General features: G+C 38.7%; 1 protein-coding gene across 4 annotated transcripts in view; it reads left to right on the top strand.

Moving 5' to 3' along the window:
* NUP153 (nucleoporin 153) overlaps positions 1–15,367 on the top strand; it is a 64,306-nt gene that overhangs the window by 47,644 nt on the left and 1,295 nt on the right. For all 4 annotated transcript variants that reach the window (XM_038391426.2, XM_038391435.2, XM_038391432.2 and 1 more), the window contains 7 exons: positions 1,565–1,684; positions 2,072–2,692; positions 6,588–6,782; positions 7,298–8,146; positions 10,106–10,474; positions 12,000–12,278; positions 14,775–14,922. In XM_038391426.2, coding sequence (XP_038247354.1) covers positions 1,565–1,684; positions 2,072–2,692; positions 6,588–6,782; positions 7,298–8,146; positions 10,106–10,474; positions 12,000–12,278; positions 14,775–14,922 — 2,581 coding nt within the window. The remainder of the gene's footprint in view (positions 1–1,564; positions 1,685–2,071; positions 2,693–6,587; positions 6,783–7,297; positions 8,147–10,105; positions 10,475–11,999; positions 12,279–14,774; positions 14,923–15,367) is intronic.

The following is a 15,367-nucleotide window of genomic DNA, read 5'->3' as shown; positions in this document are numbered from 1 at the left end:
CAGTTCAGGTTGTCTCACCATTTTAATGAAGAAATTCTATCTTGTGGTATTTATAATTTAGCTATAAAAATTGTCTTACCAGAACTTTGGTACATATGGCCCCAGTCTAGCAGTACAAAAACTAACAAAAAGTAATAAAAATTGATCTGACATTTAAAAAAGTGAGTGGATTAAAAAGTAGTTTACAGTGCAGTTTGTGTCAGATCAGTCATACAAATGTTGTATTTATAGTCGAAGAGACTGAAGTCTTCTGTCCATAAACAGGCATAATAATAGCAGTGTGACAGGCAGATCTTTCTCTAAGTATAAAATTTTGGTAGCTTGAAAGCAATTCTTTTCTCTCCTTTTGAGTCTTCCTCTTTCCCATTCCCACTCTTTAATTGCAGGCCCTAATATTTTGTTTTCAGTGATAGCAAGGAAGAAAAAAATCTTCTTGGGGAAAACTGCAACAGTGGATGTTAATACTACTGCATATAACTACAGTAAAATGAAAATCAGAATTTCTTTTCTGCAGGAAATTCTGATATTTCTACATTTCTTTTCAGCCTCAAGTGGAACAAAAAGTTAAAATATCAAAAAAAAAAAAATTGTGCAACAAAAAGTTCTGAAAAATTGATTCAGAAGTGGCAAAACGTTTTTACCTTTTTGCATTTTTTATCAGAACAAAATGCTTTGATATTCCCAAATTGAAACCTTTTGTTTCAGTTCAGTTCAATGTTAAGTTGCATCACCTTCTGGTGATGCATTGTCTCATTGGATTTGTTGTTTGGGTGCCTCCTGCCTTCATTCTCTCTTAGAGACTGGGCTCTCTAGCCATCCTATATCTCCCATGATACTTGAATAATCATGCGACTCCCGTGATGCATCATATGGCTCGGTCACCGGAGAGATTGGCGAGGGAGCCTAACACATAGGAAAGAATGGATGCATGTTAAATCCAAACAACTACTCTCATGGGGTAAGGTGGCAGAATAGGAGGATGCAGTTTAATCTTGAACTAACTTTATAAACCAAATGTTTTGGTTCATTTCAACAAACTGAAATATTTTTATTTGGCATGAACTGAGCCAAAGTGAAATATTTTTCTGTTGGGGAAAATAGAAATAAAAAACCTCATCAAAATCAATTTTTCTCTATGAAAAATTTCAGTTTTATAGAAACTGCATTTTCTCTGGTTTTTTTTTTTTAAATGTTTTTTTTAATGGAAATTTCCAAATGGAATATAAGCTCTACATCCAACCTCTCTTTGCAGGAGTCCGCGTTAATTTTATTATGCTTGTCAACTAAGTTGAAAGTGGGAGGCTGTGTAAATGTTTCTTGAAATTAGAAAGTAACTTTGTAATTTATACATAAAAAGTTGATTGGACTTGTATAGTTCTTGTAATAATACACACATACATAAGTTTCTGTTTTGTGTGAACATAAAATTTTAAAAATCAAATCTTGGAAAGTAGGAAGACTTTTGAAAAGTTTATGTTTTTGGGAGGGATGGTAGAAGGAAATAACCTTTTGATTCAGTTTGAGCATGTTTCTCCATGAAAGTAGTAAACTTTCTGTTTTAAAGGTACCACTGCTGTAAATAGCACCAGCAATAAGAGGAAAGAAAAGGAAGAGTACGATGGCGCCTTCAAGCCTGCAAAAGTCTTAAAAGAAGGGAGTGTACTGGATATTCTAAAAAGCCCTGGTGAGATAATGGGTTCCATTTTAAAAGAATTTACAACTTGGACTAGTATGCAGTGTTGCAGTTCTAGAGAAACTTTAATTAAATCATTCATCTAAGATGAAGTTTTGCTGACAAATTGGAAACAAACTCAGTGTTGAAACACTCAATGGTAGTCCACTGTGGTCCAGGACTCCAGTATTAACTATGGAAAAAAACCACAGGGGTGGATGTTGTAAAGCTTTTTTACAGTAGCTTTACCACTTCTGTTTTTATGGTACTGGAGTCCTCCCCCATCCCCAGGACCCCCGTGTAGATCTCCTGTTGTGTGGTGAGATGAATGAGGGCTAAAAAGAGTTCCTCAAAGGAGCTAATGTAAATGTGCCTGATTTTGTGTTTATATTTTTCTAGACTTTACTTCTCTGAAGACACACGCCCCTACAGACACACAGCCTGTATCAACAAGCACAGAAGTTTATACACGGCCTGCAATAAGTAATTTTTCTGCAGGCTCATTGGGCTTTAGAGAGACCTGTAAACAAGCTTCATCGTATTGGCGCTGTGACACATGTCTCTTACAAAACAAGGCAACAGATAACAAATGCGTCACCTGTCAAGCTGCTAAAGTGCTGACAGCAGACCCTGCTAAACAGAGTGGAATGTTGACTCTAAGCAGCACTGTTAAATCAACTGCTCCTGCCACAGGAACACCGGGCTTCGGAGACAAATTTAAAACAGCAGCAGGAACATGGGATTGTGATACATGTCTAGTCCAGAATAAACCTGAAGCTACAAAATGTGTGGCCTGTGAGACACCAAAGCCTGGAACAGGAGTAAAGCCTGCACTGACATTGCCAGTGGTCACAGAAAATACAACAGTGACTTCCTCTCCTAGCTGCACTGAAACTACAGTCACTTTGGGGTTTGGAGACAAATTCAAAAAGCCGAAGGGTTCTTGGGACTGTACAGTGTGCCTTGTGTCAAATAAGGCAGAAGACAGTAAATGTGTAGCTTGTCAATGTGAGAGACCAGGTACGTGGTGTTTGGGTGTTTTTTTTTTTTTTTTTGGTATTTTAACTCTCCATGCTTGCAAATTTACTTAAATATTTTTTTAAAAAGCCCTTGTCTTTTAAAAACAAACAAACAAACAAAAAAACATTCTGTTTTATTTGAAGCTTAAAGTATAGAACACTCAATATTCTGATTTTAAAATTGAGGATTAAGATTTATGTATTAATAAGAGACAGATGTGTTAAAGAGATGACTTGTATCTAAATATTTGATTTTGTTTTCTGGTTACCATTTCTTCCAAGTTTCTGCTTGTGGGACACTGCTTTGGAGCTAGCATCTGGTTCTCCTCATTGCCTGGAATGAGGTAGTTCTGCCTCAAAGGGTTACGCTTCCCTAATCTGTAGCTCATCTTCCAGCACAAGTTGATAACTTAGTTAAACTCCTTTTGCAAGACAAATGACTCATTCTCCTGTGGCTTTTGTAGTACTGCATTATAGAGAGGAGAAAGAAACCACATTGTCTTGAACTGTGGTTCCAAAAAGTCTTCCAAAACACATTTACAGATGTACCAATGTGTACTCATCAGAGAATGAAGGTAGGAATGGACTTCTAGTTTATATCCTGGCAGTGTGTCCACATTCCTTTTATGCTTAAGTAACTGTCAGTCCATTAGTGGAATGTCTCTTGACTTCTAGAGGGCAGGGGAGAGCTTCAGCTATATAGTCTTCCTTAATATAAGCACTTAGCTATTTTGTTATGAATGAGAAATAACAAGAATTTGTGCTATGAGCGGGGGACATATCAGTTGGAAAAGACCTAGGTGCATTGGTTGATCACTGGATGACTATGTAGCTGGGAAAACGGCTGATGCAATCCTAGGATGCATCAGGCAAGGTATTTCCAGGAGAGACAGGGAAGTGTTATTACCATTGTACAAGGCACTTGTGAAACCTCATCTGGAATATTGCGTGCAATTCATGTTTAAAAAAGATGAATTCAGACTTGAACAAAAGCAGAGCAGGGCTACTAACATGACAGAGGAATGGAGAACCTAATTTACAAGAGGAGACTTAAGAGGTGTGGCTTGTTTAGCCTAACAGAACGAAGCTTGAAGGGAGATGATTGCTCTCCATAAATACATCAAAGGGATAAAACACCAGGGAAGGGAAGGAGTTATTTAAGGGCCAATGTTGGCACAAGAACAAATGGATGTAAACTGGCCATCAAGTTTAGACTTGAAATTAGACAAAGGTTTCTAACCATCAGAGGAGTGAAGTTCTTTAACAGCCTTCCAAGAGGGGTAGTGGGGGCATATAAAACCCAACTTTTTTCAAGACTGTCTTTGATGAGTTTATGGAGATGATAATACAATGAGGTTTCTTACAATGGCATATGGCCCATTCGCAACTACTATTAACAAATATCTCCAGTAGCAGAGATGGGACAGTAGGTAGGGCTCTAAGTTACTACAGAGAATTCTTTCCTGTGTGTGTCTGGTGCATGTTGCCCACCTGCTCAGGATCTGATTGCCATATTTGGGGTTAGGAAGGAACTTTTCCCCAGGACAGATTGGCAGAGACCCTGGGGGTTTTCACATTCCTCTGCAGTGTGGGGCACTGGTCACTTGCTGGTCTGAACTAGTGTAAATGGTGGATTCTCCGTAACTTGAAGTCTTTAAATCATGATTTGAGGACTTCAGTAACACAGCCAGGGCCTATTACGGGAGTGAGTGGGTGAGATTCTGTGGCCTATAATGTGCAGGTAAGACTAAATAATCATGTTGGCTCCTTTTGGCCTCTGGGTCTGAGAAGCTACATACACACACTTTCATTTTTATGACAATTGAAGAGAACCACTCTTCCTTGCAAAAGCTTTGAGCTCTTTATAAATATGTTTTGACCCTGACTGCATCTGATTTTTGTGTGTAGTATATTTGTGTCTAAAATTAATATTAATATATGTTTTGAGTTTTATTTATAATTTTATGCACCTGACTGCTACGTGGCTACTTTCAGTAAAGCTGGGCGGGAGCAGAATGAAGGGAGATGCACTGAAATAAGGCCATCTGTCTTTAGGTATAAAACTAGGAACATCTCCAAGTTGGGGCACCTTTTGCAGGAATAGACATCCATAGAGAGAGCGACTAGCCCGCCCACCCTCCTGGCCTAAACGATGCCAGAGAGCTAGAAAAAGGGAATCACATTAAGGGTTTGGAAGTGGGGGTGGGTCTGTAGACCACTAAGCCAAGACTCCAAACTGACTATTGTCCAAGGTTTAGTTTGTAGATTTTTCTGTGAGCTGTAAAAATCTGGATTCTAGGTTGGTGGGAAATGGTGGAAAACCCTTCTTAAAGGACCCCCTGCTGGACTTTAAGGATGAGTTGTTCTAGTAATATGTAACGTGCTATCACCTTTTTAAAGCCTTCCTGACAACTGTAAAATGAGCTAGAACCTAGATCTCCAACCACTCTGCACAGTTAGAGTGGAATTTCTTCCAAATATATATTAAATTCCAGAGGTCGTTGCTTTTGTGGACTTTAAGCACCATAGTGAACACCTTGTTACTTCAGGGACTTGCTCATGTGAGCTGGCCCTTTAGATGTGGCTTGTCCGGCTTTGGGCTGTTGCTGAGAGGTGTTTGGGAAATGAAAGATTTCAGTGAGATCCCCATGATGCAGAGAACTGCATGGCCTCTAGGTCCATCAAAGATGAGAATTAGAGGGGAGAGAGAGGGCAAAGAATACCGGATTATTCTAAAAGATAAGCTGTGGGATGAGGGTGAACATGTTCCATGTTTGAAGTCAAAGGAGGGTGAATTTGAGGAGAAGAGTAGAAGGTAGGCAGCCAGTTCTTTAATCTGGCTGCTTCAAAGACCCAGTTCAACAGGATAAACTTGCTGGGATGCAACTGGTGTTCAGGAGATCCTTTATATACGTGCTGGATTTGGATTTGTGCTTCAATCTGAGTATTTGTTATGGAAGTCGGAAGGCCTGCTACGGGAGCAGCATCCACTGACGCACTCTGTTGGGGGATGACGATGGGTCTAGGTTGCAGGGCAGGCAGAAGGAGCCAGCTACAAATGAGAGCACGCCAGTGCTGCAGATAATACGGTGCCTTCCGTGTCTCTTCAAAGAAGCCTCTATTGCTGTTGAAGACAGTTGGTTTGGGTGATTGAGCATGGCGTTGGGAGTCTGGAGCTCATGAGATCTAGCTCTTTTATCACTGACTGGGATGTATGGTTTTAGACAAGACTCTTCTTTCTGCCTTATCACCAGCCTTTCCTCTTCTCCTCCAGCCTTTGACAGTTCTGACGGGGTAGAGGGTGGGAGTAGCTTTAGCAACCACCAAGGAGCAGGAGGAGGAGAGGAGTCACTGCTGCTGCAGGAGTGTTTAGTCCTCTATTCAGGCTTGCAGGGGCAGAGGGGAAGGAGGAAGAGATCTGGTTGGAATTTGCTGATGAGTCCGCGTAGTAAATAACTTCTTACCTCATGTCATTTTACAAGTTGGGCCAGCATTAATTCCAGCTCTGGTAATTACTTTCTGTCAATTTCTCCTGCAGTTTCAGTTGGATACAGTTTCCTTCACTTTCTATCTTAAATAGCTGAGGTATGTTGCTGTAACCCGTGAACTTCATGTTGCTGTTTAAACCTAGCATTGGCTGCATTTTAGTGTGCTTCATTCAAGTAATCCCTCTATATAGTCTGTATATTACTTTTCAGTTTGTAAAGCTCTTCAAGATTCTTCAGAGATACTCAATTTATATTTAAAATAATCTGCAGGTTTTGTTTCCTCTTCTTGTGCTTGGTCAGTTTATACATTACATCTTGAAAGTGTAGCTGAAACTTAACAGCTTCATAAAATTATCTTAGTTAGTTAGTTAGTTAAATAGACTTTTAACACTTTCCTTTGTTTCCTAGGGGGTTCAGTGCCTGTGACTAGTAGCAGCACATCCTCTTTCTCCACTCCTTCCGGAGGATTTCTGGGATTAGACAAATTCAAGAAACCTGAGGGAAGCTGGGACTGTGAAATATGTTTGGTACAAAACAAAGCAGAGGCCACAAAGTGCATAGCTTGTGAGAATGCAAAACCAGGCACCAAACCTGAGCTAAAAGGTAATGCTTGCTTCCTGAAGGAAATAATAATTGCACTCTTTCAGTTGTTTTCTATCAGTTGTAGTGGAAGATTTGTTTGAATTGCTGCATTTTTTCCAAAGTGTGTGTGTGTGTGTGTGTGTGTTGTATATCAGAAAAAAGAAAATAAACTTTCACAAATGACTTGTTAGGGCTCAGCATTGTCTTTGTGTGTATGTGGGGGGGGGATATATTCTTGTTCTTAAAGTATTCCATATCACCAAATCTGTTAGTTTGAAGTGTATAAAAAGTTTAGGTTTAGAGTGAGTCGTAAGTTCGGTTCTTTGATCCTAGTTGGGGATACAGCACCACTCATTTGAGAGGGTCTGTATGATAAAGTAACTGACAGTCTACAAACAAAAGGCATTTCTAGTAAAAGTTTTTTTCATATAATTGGCTCAGGAGAGGATCAGGACCAGAATAGCACTGTTCTTGCAGAGCAGGACTTAAGTGCATGTGTCTGTATTACAAATGTAGTCTATTATTCCTTTCTACAGGTTTTGGTACTGCTGCTGTGTCCTCAGATGCTGCTGCACCGTCATTTAAATTTGGTATTCAGTCATCATCCTCTGAGTCATCTCAGACATTAGGAAACACAGAAAGTTTTAAATTTGGAGAACAAGGGGGTTTGAAGTTTGGTATTACATCAGAGTCAGGATCTGTAACAAACAACATGACTGTGGGCTTTAATTTCTCTAAAACTTCAGGGGACTTCAAATTTGGAGTCTCTTCCTCAGACTCTAAATCAGAGGAGAGTAAAAAAGACAGTAAGAATAACAATTTTAACTTTGGACTTCCCTCTGGTACAAGCAATCCATCTACTTCAGCATTTCAGTTTGGGACATCTAATCTTGGACAGCAGGAAAAGAAGGAGGAACCTGTTCTAGGGGGTTTCAGTTTTGGCACAAGTTCTACTGCCTCCATTGCTACATCAGAGAATAAAGCAGGAGTGAGTGGATTCAGTTTTGGAACGGTGGCAGAAAAGGAAGTTGCAGCAACTCCTTTTTTATTTAAAAAGTCAGAGGAGAAAAAAGATGAAACTCCTTCAGCAAAGGGAGGCTTCAGTTTTGGCAGCATGGAGCCCGCATCTGCCTCACAGTTTGTCTCGGGAAAGACAGAGGAGAAACAGGACTCTGTTACCTCTGCTACTTCATTAGTGTTCAGGAAGACGGTTGACAATGAGGAGCCCAAGGTGCAGTCCATCTTTTCATTTGGGAAGTCTGAGCAGACAAAAGAAGAGAGCACAGCAAAACCCACATTCAGTTTCAATTTAACAAAACCAGAAGAGAAGGAAACTGAGCAAACAAAGCCAGCTTTTACATTTGGGGCACAAACCAATACTGCAGGTAAAAGAATCTCTTGCTTTAAACTTTAGTTGTCTGGTCAAGTCCATGAAGTAACAAAATTAAGTCACTGCCAAGAAAAGAAATATATTTGAGTGATTTGTTCATGTGTTAGGTCTTCAGAAAAGCTTTTATTTACTACATGAAGATGAATTTACAATTCTGGGTCTTAGAGGATAACAGGATTGTTATAATTTCTCTATGGACTTCAGTGGAGTTGAACACCATGGATTGAAACATTGGGAAAATATTTACTGCACATAAGAACCATTTTCTATTAGGCCTTGCCTAAATACAAAAGTTGTACCTCTTGCTTTCCATACGTCCATAATTAAAGCAGTACAGTGTGGACGCAGTTATCCCAGTGTAAAGGTGCCTTATACCTGTGCAGCGTATTGCAGTGTGGGATGGGGAATAAGCTATACTGCTATAACTGTGCCCACATGAGAAGTTATACCAGTATAACTATATCAGTAAAAAAGATAAAATAAGTCACAGCCCTAACTGAAATAGTTATACTGGTATAAAATCTGGTACTAGTATATTGTCCCACATTAGCCCATATATTGGTAATATCTCCACCTTTTCAGGTGAAAATGAGCTTTTTAGTGATGTCGCTGCATAGAGGGCTTTCTGGCTGTTAAGTTCCAGTTGTGCCCAACTACCTGTCATGTTTTAAAACCGATTATTTTTTCTCTAGAGGATTAGCAAAGAGTTTTGTCAGTAACTCTGACTAAAAATAGTGTTTTAATTAGTCTCTTCACAGTGTTGTGTTATGTTCAGAATCATAAAACTGCATAATGATGTTGCTAGACAAATAATAGAATGAGGGCCCAGAGTTCTGAGATGAAATACCCTGACATAAATATTTACAGTGTTGTTTTAATCCCAGAGTCAGTGTCATCAAGGACTCTTGTTAGTTCTAACTGAAAAGATTTGTGACAGTCCTTTGAGGAATTAAGTTCCCCTTTCGGCATAAAGTCGCCCCATCTCCATCCCCAAAGAAAGGGGGAGTTGAAACAGAGACCTAAGTAATAGAAAAATGGAGACTGAGAAATGAAAACAAGATGCCAGACAATTAAGACTGAGAAATGGACACAGCAACAGACTTGGAGAAAGCTTAAAGCTTTCCAAAATGTGGGTAAACTTAGTTTAATGTCTTAAAACAAAATGGTTGATGAAGAAATCGGACTGAGGATGGTTAGTCTTATTTGCTTTTGTAGGAAATCTTGAAGGTACTTAAATATGCATATTTATATATGCACTTTTACCAATTTTAAATTATTTTCCAGATAGCACAGGGGTTAATTAGCAAATTTTAACCCCCATTAGGGATAAACAGGGCACCCTTGAATTTTTGTGAAAGTATAACTAGGGTCTGACTTGCAGCCTTTACACAGGGTAAGTACTCACTTTAGTTGTTGAGTTTTGCCTGACTTAGGAAAGCAGGATCAGGTCCTTAGATTCACAGTGGGGTGGAGAAGAAAAATCTCTAAATCAGTCTGTCCTTTCACCCCCCGAAGTAGGATCCATTTAGCATAGCCATGAAACTATTTGTTCTGGTATCTCTTGGAATAATTTACTACCAAGCATTTCCACTACTGGTGGCACAAAAACAAAACAAAAACCCCAAAGTACTTGTACATATGTAATGCTAGTTCATATTTCCTTAGTGAACACCCCTATTCTTGCCAGCCACAAGTAGAGCCAAGACCGGAGTGCCTTTCCTCTGCTTTGTAGTCGTCTTCTTAAACCCCTTCCCCCACGGATTGTGCTTTTCCTGGGAAAGAGACCAGTTTATGCATTTCACCTTGGTTTTACATAAGTCATGGCTTCTCTCTCACCTAAGTGTCATCCAGTGTTGTTGTTGGCATACAGTGCTTGAAACAAAATGTATGTTGTGCCTTCAGAGCCTCATTTGCCATTTCTAAAGTACTTTATAATTGCTTTCCTTCTTTTCAGATCAAGGGGCAGCAAAGCCAGCCTTTGGTTTCTTGAGCTCTGGTTCCTCCAGCACAGCCATACCATGCACTTCAGCTAACAGCAGTAGTGTGTTTGGCAGCTCCTCCTCTGCCTCAAATCCTCCACCAGTTGCCACTGCCTTTTTGTTTGGACAGGCCAGCAACAGTGTGAGCAGTTCTGCATTTGGCAATGCCTCCGAATCCAGTGCCACTCAGTCATTTGGGTTCTCTCAAGAAAACAAACCAGCAACCACATCCTCCAGCACAGGTGCAGCTGTTGGGTCATTTCTCTTTGGTTCAGGAACAAGCAGTAACAATACTGCAACCCCTGGTTTCAACTTTGGGGCCACCACCACATCAAGTTCTACAGGTATGTATACAGTTTAGTGCTGGTAATTTCACCGTTGTGGGTAGATGAAGGACCAACACAATTTTATTTCCATCAGCATTTTACTGTGGAGAATACATGGGCTGTGTACAGGGCTATTCAGTAGTCTTTGTACAACAAAGGAGTCAAACAGTCAGTGGGGGGTTAGTGGGGCTACCTTGTTATGAAAAAAAATGCCAAGCTCTTAGTACTTTTCATCAATAAATCTCAAGGACTTTGTCACAGAAATGTTTAGGAAAAGTCATAAGGCATTCCTATTGGAAAAAGGCATAAGTATTGGAAATAGTTTAAGAGTAAAGTGTCACAGGCATTGTTTTATACACCACATAACCTCTGTATTTGGTTTCCAGTTCATATAACTAGAGTTCTGCTTCCAATATGGAAACTGTAGAGAAATTTGATTGAAGTTATGGAATATTGCTGTATCAGAACCAGTTTTTGAAAATCCAGCCTAACTTCCCAATTTTTAAAAAAACACCTCTTGGAAAAGTTAAAGTCCTCACTAAATGGTCTGGGTCCATTTGTTGCCACAATATTGTTGCTGTCATAGTTACGTTGCTGAGCCCTTGGTTCTCAATTTGCCTTCTCTGCAGCTCAGATCAACTTGACAGCACTCGGGTTTCTCAGTGAAAATGGGCATTTATTTACCTTCCCACTCTACCTTCCACATGTGAAAATCCTCAAATGTCATTAGTATTTTTAAGCACAGAATTCTTGACTTCTTTACCTTAATGCAGCCACCTTCATTAGTGCAGTGTTTAAGCACAACACTCATGCATTTGCTGCTGCTACTATGACTGGTTCATTTAAGATCAGTTTTGTTTCTTCCAGGTTAATGGGTTAAGAACAGTGATCCTGTTTATCTCCCACTGATTCAAACAAATTAAAGATCAGAGTCTCAAATCCTAAAATGTGTCATCTAATTTGGCATGAGTTTAACTTAAACTCAGAGATACAGGCTCAAACCACCCAGTGATTTAAGTAAAATTTATTTTGTTATTCTTTCTATTACGAAGCAGAATTTAAATTTGGTTGTCTCCAACCCTCATAACCCGAGAACTTAAGTTCAGGAACTCTTTGTGCCAGAAGCAGCAGTTCAGAGTTTGGACCTGGAATTGCCATATGAAGAATTCCACATTTTTTAAGAACAAATAATATCCTAACTCTGAATTGTGGCTTTTTTGCCAGCAGACCAGCTTGTCACTTTGAATAAATCGCACTGAATCTGAGACAAAAATGACATATTAATTTACTATTATTTCTAATGCAGAAATCCAAAATTGTATGTGCAATTAAACAAATCTGTTTCCCTTCATTCTAAGTTATAGTGCAGTAGACCATGCTCTTTTTCTCTGTTGTGTAATTGCTGCCTGAAATGTCTTTAGACAAAATGAAAAGTCATTGAAATAGTGACACTTGGCAGATGTGTTCCCTGTGTGTTCAGTTATTACTGTATGTCAGTTATATGCAATACTTAAGTTTCTGTTCTGCTTCCTTGCTTTTCTAGGTTCTTCCTCTTCATTTGTGTTTGGCTCTGGGTCTTCAGCACCTGCTGCTGGTCCAGCATTTGGTGCCAGCCAGACACCAACATTTGGTCAAAGTCAAGGTGCCAGCCAGCCAAATGCTCCAACCTTTGGATCATTATCATCAACTTCATTATTTTCAGCTGGCTCTCAGCCTGCACCTCCAGCCTTCGGGTCTGTGTCAAGCAGTAGTCAGCCTCCTGTGTTTGGACAGCAAGCAAGCCAACAGCCTGGTTTTGGCTCCGGTACAACACCTAATTCCAGTGAGTGCAAGCCCTTCGTGTCTGACATTTATTTTGATCTCAAGATGTAGGTTTGTTTCTAAAAAGAACTCTCCTTAAATGTTCAGTAAGTAATAAGGCTACATGGAATTTCTTACCAATTTTTGGTAAAACACTACAACTTTTAAGGAATAAATTTTTATTTTTTAAACTCCTTTCTCAAACATAGTGCATATTAAACACTTTATTACAGATAAGAAATAGAATCTGATTACTATAACATGTAATGTCCATTAACAGAATTACTCAGTAATTTGCCTCATTCCTCAAGGTCAGATGGTACCCCCCACCTTCTTCAGAAACTTCCTCCACAAAATTCATTAGGGTGAAATTAAGGTTTGTTCTCTTTCAAGGATGTTAGTGTTAAAATTAACAAATGTTAGAAAAACACAGTATAAAATATATGAAACTCACACCATGGGGTTGAAGGCAATGGGACTTGAAGATGAATATACTCTAAGCCTGGACAAGGCCCTGCGCTTATGAGGATCCTCCTCTGTCACTGTAATTTATTATTGTTTTGATTTTGGTAGCTTAACTAGTATTTTCTCAGAATAGAATGCATATTTTTTTATTAAAAGGAACAATTTCTCAGCTTCCTTGTCTTTGTGGGAGCTTTATTCACTGACTAGGGGTGTATGCAGTAATTTTATAGAAATTATAAATATCATCTAGGAAAGTAAGCAAATAATATGTCAGTAATCAGTTAGCCATAGCAACAACATCGACACTTTTTATTTCTATTCATTTGAAAGACTTAGTCAGCCTTCCCTTGATCTGGTGGCATTTAAAGATCAGTGTCTATCTGATTACCTGGTCTGCACAAATTATTTAACGTTTATATTGTGGTAGTGCCTAACTCATTGCATTAGGTGTTATACAAACATATTGACTGTTGTTGAGCCTTCAGGGTGGTGAATTTATAAACTTGTTAGCACAGTATAAAATGTTTGCTTAAATATCAAAACCACAACACTCAACTGTAAAGTAAGACTTTATTTACAGCTAGGCTTGTAGCTATAAGGTTACTGCTGTAACAAAAAATAGGGAAACAGTTTTAAAAGGGCACGATAATACCCTTAAATGTTATGACTCATTCTTAATAGAAAAATTGAAAAGAAACTTCTATTTATTTTTTGCATTTCACTCAGTTTGGACAGTGAAAGTACAGTAGTCAGTTTCATTTTTTAATGGATTTTGTTTGGGTTGTAAACACTGCAAGGGAATGTTCAAATCCAAATAAACTGTTCAGATTGAAATAGTCAGGCCCTAGTCCTGCAGTGGGTGTAGTCCTCATCATACGTCTGGAGTTTAATGATTAACTTGAAATCTAAACTACCTTCAGCATTTTTTAAAAATTGCCTACTTTTTGTTTCAGGCAGTACACCTACCCTTGAGTTTGCCTCCCGGTTTTAATGGTTTTGTACAACTTTTACTCTTCAAAATAAATACAATAAGAATGAAAATGAACATTATTTTAATTTATACTTAGGCACCTAACTAAATAGCCTAAATTTTAGAAGCTCTCCTATAGATTTAAGAGACTGACTTTAGGGACCCACTTTTTAAAAAATCTTAACTTAGGTTCAGTAACACTTTTTTTTTTTTTTAATGGCACCAAAATTTGGGTATAAGCTATGGGAGTGTCCCTTTAAGTTGAAATAACAGTAGTTGTGACTTTAGTATTGAAAAATGTAAGTTGCAAAGGAGTACTTGGTTAATAAGAGCGAGGTTCCTTTCCTTGCCTTACCTAGAAGGGTTCTGTTCTGGAGCCTCTGTCTGTAACTGCGTCCTCTCACTGAAAGCCTGTGTGAATATGTTGAAACTCTTTTGTTTGATAATAAACAATACTTGAATACAATTCTTGGTTCAGAAAACTTTATAGTATGTATTCTGATTTATGAATGACCAGATAAATTGTAACCACTTCAAGTATTATGCATAAATCCAATCTGTGGGAAGCATCGCCTGTGATTATAAATATATTTTAAGTAAGCTCCTCAATTTCCTTTTTGAAAGGCTTCCTAAAAATGTTCAGACCATTCAAAATATGCCATATGCCCTGCTTTTATAATTAATTAATCTGACTTCTAAAGGCACATAATCTGAAATGCACAAATATCCAGAATAAATAGGAATTGACTGTCATGTACCCTAAATGACTTTAATAAACCTGCTGCACATATTAAAAGCTGCTGCATTCAAAGGGCCATCACCTTGTATCTGAATTAGCAATGCTGCAGTAGCTGTTGGCTTAAAAGTCCCAGTCCTCCATGAAGTTGCCCCACTTAACTGAGTGAATATTTTTAGTGTAAGTTTTAGCAATAGCTACTTTGGTATCACTGCTTTAGGGAAGCCTGTAGTCTTGTTGTGACACAAACTTGTATGATAGAATGGCAAAGGGGAAGAATTGTGATTTTTTTTTTTTTTTTTTTTGCATCAGATGAGGGCGTTAAACATGGACTTTGTCTTTTTTAGGTGCTGTATTCCAGTTCGGAAGTAGTAATAATTTCAGCTTCACAAGTAGTAATCCAGGAGTATTTAATTTTGGTGCACCAGCGCCACCAACCCAGCCTTCTGGCTCTTCAGGATTTCCATTTAACCCGACTCCATCATTTGCAATGGGGTAAGAATATCTTTTAAGTGACTAAAAGGGTGGTGGTGGTGAGGAGGAATAAGGTCCTAATTCATAGGAATCATAGCTGTTAGAGTTAAGTATGTGCAGCTTCCAACTCCCAAATCTGTCTTCATTTACATGATTACTTTAGGTGTTCACATGAACATCTATGAACAATGAGTTCCATATAAATACTTAGACTGCAAGTTGTGTTAAAAGTGACTGACTAGTGGTTCTGGGTGCCAAATCTGGCATCATCTTAAAGGGGCCTGGTTTTCAGATGTTGAGCATCCATCCTCTGAAGATCAGGTAATTTTTAAAGGTTTCAGAGTAGCAGCCATGAAGTGCCACAAGTACTCCTGTACTTTTTAAAGTGTCTCAAGTGAGGCATGAAAATTAGGCTGCCTTTCATGTTTGCAGACCTTGCGTCTACTTTAAAGCCAGTGACTGATTC

Source organism: Dermochelys coriacea, chromosome 2 (assembly GCF_009764565.3).
Source record: "Dermochelys coriacea isolate rDerCor1 chromosome 2, rDerCor1.pri.v4, whole genome shotgun sequence".
Lineage (NCBI taxonomy): Eukaryota > Metazoa > Chordata > Testudines > Dermochelyidae > Dermochelys > Dermochelys coriacea.
The sequence above is the reverse complement of the archived record's forward strand: the minus strand, read 5'-3'. Positions and strand labels throughout refer to the sequence as shown.